A 17,854-nucleotide genomic window follows, 5' to 3' on the forward strand; every position below is an offset into this window, starting at 1 on the left:
TCTAGGATTTCCTTCCATTGGATGTTGGGGAATTTATACTATGTTAAATATTTCCTTAGTATGGAAAAGAGGAATCCTGGTGGCAGTGTGTTTTGTAAACATGCCCTGCCTGTCAGAACAAAGATACAGTGAGCATATGAGTGGGATGATTTCTGCTGGGCGTGCAATATACTTAGCCCATCTAAAATTCTTCCATGTACAAATCTGTGAGTTTCTGGATGCTTTGGACTATTTGAGATTGCAATCACAAGCTGAATGGATGACTTTCTTTAAGTAAAACACACCATGTAATAAATATGTTTTATAGCCCAAGGACATTTTAGGTGCTGCTGTTAACAGCAGAAAGCAGAACAAATGAATGCAATGCCCCTGCACATTAAGAGTTTGCAGAGGGGAAGGAGCAGAGTTTCAGTATCCCCTGGATTTTCTGGTGTGCAAAAGCACTTCCCACATGTTGGAGCACACAGAAAGTATTTGCAATTGCTAATCAATGTCCTTAGTTTATGAAGAAAAATAGGTATTGCTTGAAGCTGAATCACCCCATTTATAGCCAGAACATAAAGACAATCACAGTGAGCCAAGCCATCCAGACAGTTTGGGGCTTTGATCAGTTTCTACTGTAAGAGACCTGCTTATCCATATCAACAGATTGACTTTCACAAGGATTTATTTTTTTTCTGCACATGTTTTTATATACTCACATATTTATATACTCACACTTTGGGGGAGAGCTCTCTCCAGAATCTACTGATTCTGTATGCTTTCTCATTACACCATCTCTTAATTATCTTCCTTTTCTATGTAGACTTTGGTGCCACTTTCTCAGTGCCAACAATCTGGGATTTCCTTTCTGGGAATGTGATATTTTACAGTTATTGACCTGAAGGGCATTGTCACAGTGTGTCTAGTATGGAAGATCCTGGGGGCAGTCTCTGGAAACTGCTATGAGAGGGGTAAATGACTGCAGCCAGCTGCAACACATACCTACTATTTTCCTGATTGCAGGGGGTAGGATTCATCTCACTCCCAAATTAAGCACTTAGTCTAAGCAAGTCATATAGGCTGCTTAGAAAGGCAAAGTACTCAAAGGGAGCAAATCACCTGGATTAGACTCTTGAGTCAACACCTGTTTACCAATGCTAAATGTTTACATGGATTCAAAATAGGAACAAGTTAAAGACAAGAAAAAAAAGAAAAAAGAAAAAAAAAAAAAAGAAGAAAGAAGAAATCTGTATAAAGATACTCACTCTGGTTCAGGAATTCACTGAGCCAGAAATTTCTAAAATGTATTTTGAGGATATATTCTTGATCTTATATTCTTCCTTGGCATTTACCATTTGCAAGTTTCCAAGAAAGACTGCTAGATGGACTAGATGTTTGTCCCAGTGCAGTTCCTCCTATGTTGTAATTTTATTCAGGTGGAAAACTACTCTCTGGAAGTGCATGTATTCATAGCTATAGAGAGATCCTGGGTCAGTTGTTACTGGACCTGAGGCGTGCAGTTCTTACCTCATTAGACAGCAGCTAGGTAGATGTCTACACTGGAGTTAGTCACTTAGATCCCTCTCCAGTTATTGGAGAGCATTATGCACTTCTAAAGAACAGTCCATCAACTGCTGATGCTCTGAAAGAACGTAATGTTTTTTTTTGTTTGTTTGTTTTTTTCCATGATTTTACTTAGCCAGAGGAGGTTAAAACACATTGTATCTCCCGGATTGTCTTCTTAACCACTAAGCCTTTGAGCCATGGGCTTACACTCATAGGAAGTAATTTCTGCCCATCATTTGACAGAATACGGAACCTTTTTTTTTTTATCAGAAGTATATATTGCATTATATAAAATACCAAGGTCTCTCCCAGTCTCAGGACAAAGATGCCTCATCTCCAGGTCATCTAGCAGAAGCAATGAGCCCGAGACTTTCAGGCTTTCTGTAGTACATATCTGTCACATTGCAACACAGCAACCCTTGTTCCTTTAAAGCAATTTTTTTCACTCACCCAACAAAATCTCCTATATAAGTGGGATGGTGGAACATGTTGTTAAATGTTTATTACTGAAAATTTGAAGGAAACCACATGGATTTGCTAGACAAGACTTACAAAAACAAGTTGCAATAAATACTTTATAGCATCTCCCCCAGCACCCAAACATAGACTTCCTTTTTTGTTTATGAAACATATGCACAAACTGATGAGCAAAATTTGCCTCTTTGGCTACATGGCATATTTCCATTGCTAAATATTCATATCCACTATTTCCCATTACTACTGCATTAAAAAAAAAAAAAAAAAAGCATTCAACATACAGCAGAAATTTGCACTGCATGTGGCACAGATGCAGCAGGGAACAGAGAGGAACACTGCTGTTAGCATGAATTCCTTGTGTTTATTTTATTTCTTTCTCCCTCCACTTTGGGAATATTTACCAGAAAATTGATAGATAGATATTCTGACATTGCATCAAACAATTGTAAATTGTCATATTATCTCAGTTCAATGAGTTACTGTTAACGACCTCGTTAATTTATTTCAAACACCAAAGAGTGCACTGAACAAAGGAACTCTGCTTTGCATAGCAAAGCCTGGAGCATTCACTAATACAGTCAATTCCTCACTTGTTCTACCCCATCAATCCCATTTGCATTCAAACTATTACTAATCAAATCTGTAGATGAAAAGGTTTATTTTTATTATTAATATTATTTAGTGTACAGTACTATTCCAATGGGAGCAATTTTCTGTATGGCCTCATATTATATAAACTTGAAGTAGTTGAATGTTCCCTAGAAGTATAAAGAGAATCTGCAGTGTAAAAATAACATAGTGAAGAAAAGATATTTTTGTGTTCTCAGTGTCCAGTCCTGTTAGGCCAAATAGTCAGAGTGTTAAATTGCAATGAAGATGAATCAGCTTAGGCATCTGTACAAAAATGAACAACAAAATCCACCAAAACTTTGTAATGGCCTGGGGAAGGATACTTTCTATGCATTACCTGGGAAGACAGAGAATTTCTCAGCCCTGCAGAATTTTTGGCACAACTCTGCTGGGAATGACAGGTAGACTCAGTTCTGTCTTGGCAGAGGAGACATGAATGAGATGTTTTCCTGAGATTTCAACCAACTCAGAAATTGCAGAGCAAGGGTTAGTTTTGCAAATACTTTGTTAATTCTACTTTTGCTTTTCTTGGAATAGGCAGGAAAATGAAGCCTTGTTAAGAGAAAGATTTATAAATAAGATTAGGATCAGGCCTAATGGAGCAAAAGGGGATTCTATTAGCTTTGCTATTTGACAGGTCCCATTCAATTTTCTTCCATATGTCAAGTAATGATAACAAAAAGTTTCCTGTTGGAAGAACACTCTCAGGAAGTGCTGCTTGAAATAACCCTAAACAGAATAAATTGATTTTGTCATTCTTTGGGGGAAAGATGAGGTCTTATAAACACTATTTTATTACACACGATCACTTTCCTTTCTGTGTTCACACGTGCAGTGATTTGCCTTTTACCTGACGTAACCACTTTCTAGCTCCTCCTGGCTGTTTGCTGCAGCTCCTTTGGTGGAGATATCTCTCTTCACAACTTGCTAGTGAAACAGTTAATCTGGCTGTTACCTTTGACCACATGGTTACCCATTTCTGTGCTGAAATGGATTAAAGAGTGTCATCCTCCCCCCACTCCAGTTTTGCTGATTGGAAGGGCCGGAGGTTTCTTCTGGGGATAAGGAAGAACAGTGGGGAGATCAAAACCACACCAGCTATATATAAAACCAAGCCCTGATCAGCAAACCTTAATGATTTTGCCTGAAGTAAATAATGAATATCAACCTTGTCCTGTTTGGTTGAGACAGTTGTGAGAGGCTGTTCATCCACTGACAGCTGAACCTCCGGTCTCTCCCCAGGACATCATAACTATCTGCTGTTCTTTTTCTCTATTAGTGGTGAACCCTCTCTGGCTATTTGTGTGAAGCAATATGAGAAATGAGTTGTGTGCATGAACAATTGTTCAACATAAGAAAGACCTTGAGGAAATGTGATCTGGCATGAGACTGCAGCCCTCTGAATATGGTACTATCTGAAATCCCTTTCAGAAAGGAAGGGTTATGGTACATAAATATATCAGCTATCCACTTTCTGTGTTTGGCATTACACATATAAAAACTCCTTTGACTTTGGCAGATTCTGGATTAGCTCATTTCAGAAACCACCAGCAAAACCACATCAAATCAGAGTTGGGAGAAATCTTGAGAACACATCTACTCCTTATCCTTACTTCAAGGCAGAATGGGGCTGGCTCTAAGACACATTTCTGAGACAATGAACCTGTGGAGGGGGTGGCAGGGCATTTCACCATCTACCATCTTTCTTAAGTGATGGAGGAAGCTGAGACTGAAATATTTCTAGGCCCAGTAACAGAAAGGCTAAGGCCTCAATATCCACCTGCCTGGCTCTGTAATTTGGTCTCCTCTCCTTCCTCCTCTACTTTTCTTAGAGATTAGAAGTACCTACTCTAGACTCATTTAGCTCCTGCCAGTCCCTCTGGTGGGACAGAGATAATGTGCAGGTGGCATCTGGCTCATGAGCCTCGTCATATTTCATAGACTGTATAATCAGCAGTTTCTTGGTCAGGAAGGCTGTTCAACATGAAGAGCTGTATCCCATCTGTATAAAAACTTCCCAGGGAACTTTACCTGCCACCAGTTTACCTGCATGTATAGCTTGGATAACAGGTACCATTCACTGACACACCAGACTCAGTGATCTGCCCCACGACCAGGGAGGGCAGCAATTGAAAAGCCTGTGAGATTTTGCTAAATTTGATTCACTCACCCATGGGTAGTCCCTGTGTAATCCCTCACCAGCATGCTGGGGGACTCTCCACATGGATGGCTCCTTCCCATGAGGTCACCTTCATTAACTGAGCCCATCCAGGTTTCAACGTGATTCCTTCAATGCAAACCAGAGCCCTGGGATCAGATGTCTGGAAATCAATCCCAGTGCATCCAAAACACTGCCTCTCAGCAGAAAAGTATGTCTGGAATGCAGCATCATTGTATTACACAGGGGCACGATTTCACTGCAGGGGATACAGTAAACCCCCAAAGATGTTGGCCAATTGATAGATCATGCCATAGAACTTTGCTCGGATTGCTTTTGAAATGGCTGCCTTGAGACAACTGTAACTAAAACCAGCTGGCCTTAACTATATTTAGTGATATTTATTTTTATTTTTTTCCTTTTTTTTTTTCTCCTGTTTAATCCATATGGCCATAAAGAATTTCTAAATGAGTAGGAACAAGAAACTGTTGATGGTAGTCAGCTAACGAGAATTGCAGCTGGATAAAAGGGGATGGCAAACCTAAATAAAGGGCACAAAATCCCAATGAACTGGAATAAAGGCAATAGATCTGTTGAGATTTATTTGTTCTGAGTGGAAACCCAAGCAGCTAATTTTCACGCCTGGGTGATTGAGAGGGTGGGATTAATACTGATTCCTAGAGGGAATCCCAATGTCCTGGCAGACCCTGAAAGACCTTCCAGTCTCAAGGCAGGAACAATTACATCTATGCTCTTCCTGACAGCAGTTTGCTTAAACTCACCTTAAAGCTTTCCAGCAGGCAAAAGTTTTCCATAACACAGATTCCAGGATACAGCATTCATCCTGACACAGAGCTTCTCCCAGCATTTAAGCAGAAAGATTAACCGTCCTGTAGTTTAAGCTCTTAATTATCACAGACTTTGAGAACAGGGTATTTTTATATGCACTGAAGTATTTTTTCTCATGCTTAAAGTTAACAAGTTCTTGCCTTGTCTTCCTCTCTCCACCACCTCATTCTTCTTTAGCCTGAAAAACAGCAGTTCATTTACGCTGCCCTCATAGTTAGTATTATCCAGATCTGCAATGCAAGGCAGCACCTGGGGAAAGCCTCCCCTTCCTCTCCTCACACAAACAGCAAACTTACTTCTGTGTCTCTGTCTGTTTGTCTACAGAATTTAATGGGTTGCCAAGTGAGTGAGATGGGTGGGCTGCATAGCATGGGGCCATCCCCAATTCACAAACATAAGAGCTCACCCCTTACCAACCAGTACTCATCAAATGAGGATTTACACCACTAGAAGCTTCTTCCCTGTCCTCCCTCCCTTTAAATCAACTTCTGAGCCTGTGTAGTAACGAGTCAGGGGTTCATGTGTTTCCTATTAACCTGGGATCTGAGCAACGCCCATCACTTCATCTAACACCTTGTGAGTGGTGGCCAGGGATCTGATGTTTTGTGAAACAATGCTCCTCACAGCTGATGAACCAGAAGGGAAAATCTGGTAAATACTCTTTTATGACAATGGGGAGAACAATCCTGTCATCAGACTGCACTTAATATTTCCCTCTTGGCAATCCAGATGTAAGTGAGGGTGACGTGCTACTTTGTTTCAGTCTGCATTGTGCTGTTGTGAATATGAGTGTTCTTGCTGCAGCTGTCATTCAACATGACACAAGTGGGGAAAAAAAAAAGAAAAAAAACACCTCTATGAGACTTGGAAAATTAACGTGGCAGGTCCTCTATCTGACTAGTTTATCTTTCCTAAAACATTTTTATTTTTTTCTGTAATTTTCCTATGCTATCTGAGTGGCTGTGTACAGGGAAAGGTTCTAAGCAAACTGATATTGAGTAAATGAAGTGTGTAAAGCTCAGAGACATAAGCAGTTGTAGACTGTTCTCTTTCTCTATAGATATTTCTATCATCTGGGGATGGGGATGGGGAATGGGATGTAGCAGTGTCCACTTCCACACAGTACTCTGTTTTCATTTCATTAAGTTTATCTTGCACAGTTAGATAAATCTAAAAATGATAAATGATAACATAATCACAGTTGCCTATCTTTTGGAGATACAGTGAACTACTTATCCTATGCTCAATAATCCCATTAAAAGTTTAAGGAGGCTCCTGACTGCACTGACACTAGAGGAGCTCTGAACCAGTTGCAGCATCTCACTCGTGACAATGGGACTGGGACTTGTTCACTCCACAGGTCTTTCTCTGCCCAGTAAGTACAGGATCTGCTGCAAGGTTCACTGCCAGGCACTGCACAACTGCTCAGGTCTGAGCCAAACTCTAAAAAAACGTCACCACCACTTTCTGCCTCCAGACCAATCTCTCAGTTTTGTTCTAATCCTCCTTTACCAAGTCCCAGTTCTCCATCGTCCTGCCAGAAGGACTGTAGACCTTCCTCTACCATTCTTTCTGTGCCAGGAATTTCAGGAATATTGCCTCTATTCAGTGCTCCTGTCAGAAAATACTGAAATAGCAGAAAGTCCTCTGGCAATTCAAGAGCAAAATTTGCAGACAGATTTTGAATACATAATTTTAATGACAATATTATTAATCCTTTTATATTGACTGTACACATAAAAAGATTGTTTGTGCAATATGCACAAATTTCTGTACGTATATTCATAAATGCAAATGTTTCCTTGACAGATTCATTGAAATACATTATATTTTTCACTTCCTCTTACATGTGTATGTATTTACACAGTAACTTACATGTGTTCATAGGCCTGTGTGTGGCAATGCAAGTGCACAGATTTATATATTTCAGCTCCAGATAAGTCAGTTTAACAATTCAGACAGCAAGAAAATGTGCTTTGATATCAGAACCTCAGAACCTCAGAACATTCTTACAGAACCACTTTGGGTTTTGGAAATACTTTTAAATGGTCAAGCATATCTCTGGCTTATTGACGTCAAGAAGAATGAATCGGAGGCATTCTTTCCAGGAACCATCTTGTTCTGTTACGTCCTTGCGGTAAAACCAAGATGTGACTGGCTTGGGCTCCTGGGGATCACATGTCTCTTATCCCATGAGCTGGAGCCCAAGGTCTGCTTGTGTGCTCTGTCTCAGCATACATAGGCTTTGATGTGCACTCAAACACCCCTTTGAGATCCTGACAGGGATACCCAACATGTCTTCAGTTGCTATGAAGTGCTTTCCCCTGGCAATACGTTGTTGTTTTCTAGGGCAGAAGGGGTTGTCTTTCTATGTGCTGTGGGCAGGATTTCCAATGGGCAGCACTCATGGGCCATTGCTCATGAGTTGTTTCTGAAGTAGAATGATATCTACTGTGAGAATCAGACACAAAGAGGGACATATCTCACTGTCTCCTTGGAGTAGCTCAAGTTCGACTTCATATTGCACACAATCTCTTCCCATGACATTTTTTTGTCTTCTTCTGTACAATATAATGTCATGGTTTCAGCTGGGTTAAAGTTTTGTTTTGTTTTTTCCTTTGTAGAGATTTATATGATGCTGTGTTTTGGATTTTTGATGAAAATAGCAGTGATAACACACAGATGTTTAGTTTTTGCAGAGAAGTGCTTATACAGAGTCAAGGACTTTTGTACTTCTTACACTGCAATGCCAACAGGGAGTGCATGGGAAGTTGGGTGGGGACGCAGGCAGGACAGCTGGCCAGGACTGACCAAAGGGATGTCCTTTACCCTGTACCATGTGGCATCATGATCAGCAATAAAACTGGGGTAAAGAAGGAGGAAGGGGAGCACATCTAGAGTCATGGTGTTTGTCTTTCCAATAAACTATTACACATCAAGAGAAATGGAACACGTACCTGCTGATGGGAAGTAGAGAATGAATTCCTTTATTTGCTTTACTTGTACACATAGTTTTCACTTTACCTACTTAGCTGTCTGTATCTCATCTGTCTTTATCTCTTTCATGCTTTTACCTTCCCAATTTTCTTCCCCATCCCACCTGGGGAGAGTTAGTGAGTGGCTGGGTGGTACTTAGTAGCCTGCTGGGGTTAAACCACAAGAGCATCTCTGGAAGAACTCTTGGAACTGAAAACAGGCAGGATCAGGCTGTCATCTATTTCCTGTCCTTTTATTTGCTGATATCAACAATTTCTACAGAGATCTGGGATGTTCTCTGTGGGGGTGGGCTTTCTTGTTTTAATTTTCAGATTTTGCCAGCTTCATAGATACACTTCAAATAGGCTGTGTCTTAGGGGGAAGTTTTGGCAATTAAATACATCCTACACAAACAGTGTAATCCCACAAGCACCAAGTTTCCTCAGCATCTCTTTAAACAGAAAGTTAAAGGATTAAGAAAAGCTAAGACCACAACACCAACTGTGTTTCTCTCGTGTCGTCTAACAAACCGGTCATAGGATGACTGCAACATGCAATCCACCTACATTTGTCTTCCCACTACAAAGTAGTCTAATTTTAGTCTCTTTTTTTGGCAAAATCAGATAGGTGGGCTTGGCAGATGCCTGGTAGGTCAACACACTCAAGACACTTTGGAGAAGTGTATGAGGATTTTGGTGAGAGGGGAAAAGAGTTTTGTGCGTGTACTGCCCACGTAGAAGGGTATTCATCATTAGACCTTCTCTGTGATCAGCAGAGAATAGTGTCAAAGGAAAACAAAATCAGTGTGAACACTTGAGAGGCCAGTGATATGTACCAGCCTGGCCAGTGAAAAAACGCATATTAAATAGAACTGTCTCATGACACAGAGATTTCCAGACCCAAAATCTCTGCCTGAGTTATCTCAGATAAGATTCAGTGAATGTTAGCAGAGAATCAACTGTCCAACCACAGAGCTTGTTCAGTCTTTAATCATTGGGTATCTGCACAAATCTTATTCTAGCTTCTTTGGTCTGTATGTGGGAAATCTCTTGGTGAAATCAAAAAACTGGTGGAAAAAGAAAGAAAAGTACAAGGAATTTTATTTATTTATTATAATGAAAGTTCAAGTATATGTCAAGACCTATGCTTGGTGGATACCTTTTTAAAAAATATCTCAAGCTCCTTAAGAAATGTGCCAGCTGATTAACAAAGTAAAAAAATGAGAGGCTAAGATGACAACTAAGGCAGAGAAAGAAACGTAATTAGAAATACAGGGCAAGTCCTGGGTATGAATGCTTGGGGGTTTAGTATGGGATCATATTCCTTGTTCATAGGCTGAGATGTGTCTACATATCACACAGATCTGAAACTCCACGTGCTCTGCACATACTTGAGCACCAACTCAGCTGCCAGATTTCAGCTCTCCTTTCACACCTCCATGGCTTCAGCAGGCAAGCAGTGCCTCATGGAGGGTCCCCAGGGCTTTGAGAGCTCAGAGCAGAGCTGGCCCTTGAGTCCTTCAGCCCAGGACATTCCTCTAATTCCTCTGCTAGCCCGTCACCATGTGGCTATTGTTCCCAAGCTGTCTATTCGGATTGGGTTACAGCCCTTCGTGGGGTGGGTTGAATTTCACAACCAGGCCAGAAATTCCACTGCATAAAAACCGAAGCTGAGTATTTTGGGAAGTGGCATTAATGTTACATGTGTGACATCACAAAAAAGGACTCCATGTTCCCTTTTGATACCCCATCTACTTAGTAAAACAAACAGAAAAAGAGTATCGACAACAATGAAATTACCCACTGTAAAAAATATGAAAGATTTCGTGAGTATGTCCCCATCACATAGATGCTGTGCCTTCTGCAGCAACTGTATTCTGCTCCCAGGATTTATATTAAATCATGGAAACTCCTCAAGAATTATCTTTCCTACTTCTATCACAGATTCTCTGTTTTTGTTTTGCTCTGGTCACATCATCCATCCTTACATGCACACACACAAGCACACACCAAACAAACAAACAAACAAACAAACAAACCCTCTTTATCTGAATTTTTGATATTTTTATTTCTATGTTTTATTTAATATTTCTATACACTTCTGTTCTCCATGTCTGTAAGTAACTTTCTGGGACTGGTTTATGCTAGGATTTCAAGATCTGAGACTAAAACAATAGGTTACAGATCCCATGACTGAATTTGTAATGAAAAATTATAAATTATTTTAATCAATGCTGCAAAAGTTTCCTTTTTTGTTATGGTCCATAATTTAAGTTATTCTGGTAATGAAAAAAAAGAAATGAGTGACAAGACTGATCACATGTCTTTATGGTGCATTTGCAGTTGATAGTGCCCCTCTCTAAACAGGATTTGGCCAATGGGAACTATAAATGAGATAAGCCAGAAATGTTTGTCTTTGGTGTTGCACAGAAGGTTCCAACAGAGGCACGGCTTGCTGAAGTCTGTTTCTTGTGATGTGACATTTCCATCTCCCATCACACCAAGAGATAAGAAAAGCTCAGAGCTTCCCAAAGCTATGCTTGATGTGTATGTCCAGGAAACATTGTGTAATTCCAGGAAACTTCCCCAATGGACTCTGGGATGGGGTATTGGTAATGAGTGGGATAGAAAGAGCCCCAGAAAATCATGCATATCACTTCTGCAGTCACTCTGAGAGCACTGGAACAGGGTTATTGGAGTTTCAAACTCAGTCTGGGAGCCTTCCTAATCCTAGAGGTTTTGAACATACAGCAATACTGAAGCAATTACTACAACTTCACAGCCTGAATTATAATTTTGTTTGGCTGGAGCTCATTCCTTATATCTGTATATCCTGATTAGTCTTTCAGGTTTCTTGTCTAGCAATTGGAGAGAGGGAAGATTCAAAGAGCCTTTGAAAAGTGATTAAGACAAATTTCCGAGAGTGTGTGGTAGTTTGCCCTTTTTCCATTGTAGTCTTTCTATTAGTTCCTAAAGAGGAACCTAATGGAAGATAATACTAATGAGTGTGTGTATTTGGGGGAGGGAGGAAAAGGTCACTTGTAGATCCTGTGTGGAAGCAAAAGCAAACTTGGCTTTCGTAACAACCTGCTGCCATTTTGTGTCTTCCTTCAAACAAGGAAACACTCAATTTCAGCCCCGACCAGATTTTTTACAAACTTGAAAACCACAGTCTTAATCACACGAGGTCGATAACAGTGGCCAGACTCTGTGGATGACCTCTTCTCAGACGTTATTGTGAATTCACTTTTTTTTTTTCTTTCTTTTTTTTTTTTTTTTTTCCTTTTTTTTCCCCCCCCCATGTAACACTTGAATCTTTGGGGTCATTTTCCTAGTACAGAGCTGGATCACTGTGAAATCATTCCAGGTTGCTAGAAGAGAGTAGCATCTACTTAATGGTTCCTGAGACCGTTTTCCAGCTAATGTCACAAAAAACAGCACAGCCAGGGAGAAAGGAAGAAATCCACCTTTGTCCACCCTTTGTACTGCAGCTGTCTCTAGTAGTGGTTTAGTAACAACTTGAAACACTCAGCTTTGAAATTTACAGCAGCCACACTACAGTACAAGTGGGGACAGTCAAAGGCAGTAAAAATAGTCGCAGTGCCATATGAGCTGCTGATCTCATCCAGTACCAAAAAAGAGAGAGCAAAAGATCAGAAAGGATGAGAGTAAAATGCCACAGCCCCACTGAAATCAGCTGCATGTATCTGATTTTCCTTATAATGGATTTTGTAAAGTTGAAAAAAAAAAAAGTTGAAATAGTTGTGGTGGAAGAGACTTGTGGATAAATTGATTTGCATCTACCTTTTCTGCTTTCAGCATCCACTCTAGGATTTTAGGGCAAGGTCAATTGTATCCTAAGTAAACAGTGATAGTAGTATGGGTAGAAACCTGTTCTCAACCTGTCAGTCTCTGATGTTTTACTTTGTCCTTGAGAAGAACATCAGTTGACTTGCTTGTAGCTCATAATTATTCAAACAAGAACAGTTCTCAGAATATTTATGGTTTTGTTTTTTTTTTTTAGCCCCAGAAACAAGTGCAGAAAAACCTATGATGGATGGAGGCTGGGGGTAGGTATTTTTTCCCTTTAGAAATTAAGGAATGCATTATTTTTATACCTTTCCCAAAATAAAATTGAAAATTGCAATATCCTCCTGGGCAAGAAATGGGCTGTAAGAGTATGGAAATGTGGAATTTCTTCACTTTAAACATCTGAAAACTAAGGCTCCATTCTGAACTCATGAAACTTCCTTTGCCAATATATATATAGAGAGACAATTCCAGAAGGACATTCATATTACGTGTTTTATAGACCAAAATTTGGAAAGAATCATTGTCTGGGAGTACTTCTTCATTTTGATGAAGAAAAGGCATAGCTCATCGCTCATTTAAAAGGTAGGAATTTCACTGATGCTAAAGTTAAATGACATCACTGTCCCACAATGTTTCTAATAAGAACTAAATGATCTTCTGAAGATAACTATAGCTTAAAGAAGTGGGCTATCATGAAGCCAGCAAAATGACTGTTTAATAGTCCTTTTAAATAACAATTAACACTTTTTTTCCTTTCAACAAAGACCTGAAGGATTCTGTTGATTTTTGCAGCATTTTACAGGTTTTTCAGCAAGACTTTCAGTTTGCTGAAGGTGTAATGTACAAAGCTTTTTCTTTCTCCTCCATGTCTTGTGGTACTCAAATAGGATACAATATACACCGATTTACCATAAAATCCCATAACTCTTCAGGAGCAAGAGCACATTCTCATTGAGCTTTGTGTTACCAGTGTTGGTATCTTCAGTGTTACATAGATGCAGTTTTTTTATAGTTTTTCTTTTTTGTTCTATCTTTCTCTTTATTTTTTTTTTTTTTTTTTTTTTTTTTTTTTTTTTTTTTTTTTTGTTTGTCTTTTTAATGATGAACAGCAAACATGTGTTCTCCTGATCCCAATAGTCAAAAAGTAAATGATGGTTGCTGCCAGACAATCTACTATTCTGGTCCATATCCACAGCTGGTATAAATCAGCATAGCTCCCTTGAAGTCAGTGGAACTCACTGATTTATAGCAGCTGAAGAGTTGGTCCAAAGGCAGGCCTTTGCTTGTCTCTCAAGCTGATGTTCCTATAGGGACCAGCAGAAATATAGGTCAGATGATTCATCCTAGAATTATGAGAGCAACAGCAGAAATCACAGGAAAAAAAATAAAAAATTAAATCACTTTTACCTTAATTTCCATACTCCATCACCTTTACTCTCATCAGCTTCCCATCAAGTAAACACTCTCTCAGTTAGCCCATCAGATCCTTCTCTCTCCACACAAACAGAACCCATTCTGCTCTTCGTTCCAGCATCTTATCTTGCTTTAACCTCCCAGGTCTTAAGGCACAGGTGGAAAAATTGAACAGCTGTACAATTGACCAAAAATAGGGAGAGAAAAGGACATTTCTTTAAAATTCCCTGTTCATTTTTTTTTTCTTTTAATTATTATTCCTAGCTATCTTTAAAATGTCATTGCTATTTGAAAATATCTGACTTCTTATTTATAACTTATATAAACTAAAGTACAGAGATTGAGTAGCATATGAGCAGATGTGGTTCAGTTTTCTTTCTTTGTCCAAGAATTGACAATGTATCTGCTGAGCAGGGGACTGAAGAAGCAGAAAAATAAATTGTTTTCTCATCTCAAATATTCTAAAAACACTTTTCCTCTGTTCTCTGGGGATGCCATTCAAGCCGTGGCTGTCTTACAACTCTAGGGACAACATTCCATATTGGGAAAAGTTGCACAACAGCTTTTGGTTTGAGTGAGAACATCATTGACGTGCTCTCAACCTCTTACTTAAAGATGTCTGGAGGGCTTCCACTAATGGTTATTTTTCAAGACAGAATTGAAGATTAAACCCAAAGATTTATTTTATTTTTATTTTTAAGGGGGGAAAATAACAACCGGGAGGGGGGAAGGAAGATTTAATTTTGTTGAGAAGATAAATATCTGAAAGTTAATACTCTTTGGCCCTAAATAGTTCAGTTCAAACATTCCACAAGAATATTTTATGAAAACTGTTAACTTTTCTCAGGTCCTAATTTTTCTCAGGAAGAGGCGGTTCACACTGTCTGTACAATCTCCTCTGCTTGATTTGAGGGGGAGTGTGGCAAATTGCAGTAAATGCATTAAGACCTGAGGGACAGACATATCAAGGACAAGTGAATCATAAGGTGATGTGGCGACATTCCCAAATTTAAATGATTTGTATTTTGAACAGAATATTTCATTTTCATGTATATATATTTCTTTTTTTCTTTTTGTTCATAAGTCTTTTTATTTATTTATTTATTTATTCTGTGGGAAATTTCTTGATGAGCTCTGCTCTCTTTGAAGAAGATCCCAGTCCATTTCTCAGGAGAAACTTATCATATCTTGACGATCAAGACAATCTCAGAAAATTCACAGCTAGCCCAGCCTCTTATGTAGGACTCCATGGCAACTTTAAAACAGCTTTTTGGCACTGAGATTTGCCACTAACATCTGTTGTGATCATGACTGAAAAATTGAAAAGCACATTCCACCCCTCTTCCCTTCAAAACCTATTAATAGGAAGAGGAATATTTGGTCTTTTTTTTTTTTTTTTTTTTTTTTTTTTTGTGTTTTTTTATTCCAGCTGCTGGGACTCTTGGGATCCCTCATGGAAGAGATAAATCGGCTATTTAGGACAGGATTAGTTGCATTGATCTGGCTGTTTACAGAAGGATTTGCAGGGCATTGGAGTGTCTTTAATTTATGGAATTGATCCAAAACACCCTTCCAGCAGTGGTTTGCCAGGCCTACAGGTACTTAAAACTCACAACACCTCCCTACTTTGCCTTGTCATTGTATATTTAAATGCATTCATATATGCAGAAATCACAAAGATTAAGCTATCGCCTTCCATCTACACTACACTGTGATGAAGAAACAAAGCAAAAAGATACCTTGAGGTGTGAGAAATAGTGTAATTGGTGAGAGTATCTGGGTAATTGATAGGCTTATATGAATAAACAAACCAAAAGCTAGGATGGCAAGTACCATGGGTCTAGAAGAAGAACACACAGACAGGGTAATGAATGAAAATCCGAATAATTAATTGGGAATTCTTTGCATTACCAAAAATGTCCCCTCAAAAAAAGAACTGACAATTTACAATAGGTGGCAAATGATGCTCCAATAGTTTTGATTTTGACAGAAGTGCAAGATGCTTTTTTTTTTATTATTTTTTTATTTTTTTTCCTGAGCAGTGTTGAGCCATCTATATCGTGAATATACTTTATATTGAATATATGCAAAACATATTCAGGTAATCTTTGTATGACTGTAAGACTACTGAATTTTACAAGCTTTGTCTGTGAATCAGACTGTGGTGTTTTTTCAGCCACCTTTCTGGGTCTTCCTTACCAATGTCCCTAATATGTTTTTCACTGAGAACAGCTGAAGGGGAAAAAAACCCACAAAACAAACAAACAAGCAAACACCAACAAATGTCAAACAAACAAATAAAATCCAACCTAACAAGCCATGGCTGATGTGTGGAATTCAGAAAAGAAAGTGGAATATGACCTTCCTTGTTAATATAGCTTCTTCAGCTTCTTCTTATCTTGCAGAGGTGGAGGTGACAAGATCCCGTGCTGCTGTTGAACTGCTGCTGACATCTTAATTGTCTGATATTTTCCAGTGCCTTTTTTTTTTTTTTTTTTTTTTTTTTTTTTTTTTTTTTGGTTCAGGATTAAGACCTGGTAGTTTTTTCACATGTGTAAAACACACTTGTGAGCTTAAGCTGGTGCCTGCTCAGATGCTCTTCTGGTGTTTCTGGTAGTTGTGTGCTCCAAGGGCACAAGCTAACTTGCATTGCTGTTCTGCTGCTTTGAATTAGAAGAGTGCAGAATTTCCTACGGTTGTGCTGTCTTCTGCAAGGACAATCAAGAAATCTGTATTGGAAACATGGTGAAGTTACTCCCTGGTGTTTCCTTGGATAGAAAACTCTTACTTTCCTCCAGCCATGATTGAATTCACTGTAGAAATAAATGCAACAAAAACCTTTTACAGAATCACAGAGTGGTTGAGGTTGGAACATCTGCAGATCATCTAGTCCAACCTCCCTGCTCAAACCAGGTCCCCTAGAGGGCATTAATGTGTCCAGATGGCTCCTGAGAAGGAGACCCCACAGCCTGTCCGGGCAACCTGTCCCCATGCTCTGTCACCCTCCCAGGAAAGAAGTGCCCCAGTGCCCCCTCATGTTTAGCTGTGCTTCAGTTTGTGCTCATTGCCTCTTGTTCTATCCCTGGTCACCACTTAAATGCAAGTAGCTGGCATCATTTGAGATGCATCACTCTACAGTGGCCTCTCAAAGAGTGTGTGGGTGTCCTGTAGTTCAGTAAGTCACAAGGGATGGGATTAATTTGCTTACAGCTTACATAGGGGTTTCTTCAGCCTTTTCTGGTATCTACTCTGTCATCTGAGATGTGTATGGGACTGGCAGGTGTACAGTTTGGTGAAAACCCCATGGGAGACAAATGTCACCTGCAATGGCAGTTGAAGGCTGGGTGGGATCAGCTGGTGCATCTCTGTTGCATCTCCAAACAAACCCAGGGACCAAATGTAGGTTTTTAGCATAGGGAAGCTGAACCACTCCCCTGGCTGCACTGAGTTTTAGGAGATCAATAGGTTGATAAGTTGATGTCAGAAAATCCTTCCCCAGGTGACCATGCAAACATGTGGATCAGGACTGTTGGGGTCTATCAGGGTGGGGACTTGGCTGTGGTGAAGAGAGCTGGCAGGACTACAGTCCAGCAGAGGACACAGCCAGGGCTCTGCACAGCTTCTCGTGGAGACATCCTTTGTCTATGACCAGCTCTACAGAGGGGACCAGAATCAAGTTCCCTGGAATGTGACAGGCTGCAGGGGAAAATACCATTCTCCAGGCTGTCCCTGAAACACCAAACCACCAAAACACTTCTCCAGCTTGCTCCTGAGGGCTCGTGTCAATAGTCAATGTGCCTGGAAGTGTACTCCGTGGTATTCAGACCCAAAGAGCAACCCTTCCTCAGACTCCCTGGTGTTCTCCAAATGTTCTTGGTGAAGCTGTGGTGGAGACAACAACTTCATGGGGTGGCAACGTTCTGTGTAGTACTCATGTCACACGCTAAAAAGCTGCTTGTGTGCTGCCAGTAATGGAAGTGCCATGATTTGT

At 39.8% G+C, this 17,854-nt stretch overlaps 1 protein-coding gene across 3 annotated transcripts in view; it reads left to right on the forward strand.

Moving 5' to 3' along the window:
- Positions 1 to 17,854, forward strand: part of MYL3 (myosin light chain 3) — a 96,808-nt gene that overhangs the window by 40,413 nt on the left and 38,541 nt on the right. The window contains exon 1 of one of the 3 annotated variants that reach the window (XM_032182332.1): positions 12,668 to 12,707. The exons of 1 other annotated variant lie outside the window; for it this stretch is intronic. In XM_032182332.1, the coding sequence (XP_032038223.1) occupies positions 12,695 to 12,707 (13 nt within the window). In that variant the 5' untranslated portion in view covers positions 12,668 to 12,694. Of the gene's footprint in view, positions 1 to 12,667; positions 12,708 to 17,854 lie in introns of those variants that run through there. One more of the 3 variants, XM_032182333.1, reaches the window with a different exon arrangement.

The sequence above is a fragment of the Aythya fuligula genome, chromosome 2, assembly GCF_009819795.1.
Source record: "Aythya fuligula isolate bAytFul2 chromosome 2, bAytFul2.pri, whole genome shotgun sequence".
Lineage (NCBI taxonomy): Eukaryota > Metazoa > Chordata > Aves > Anseriformes > Anatidae > Aythya > Aythya fuligula.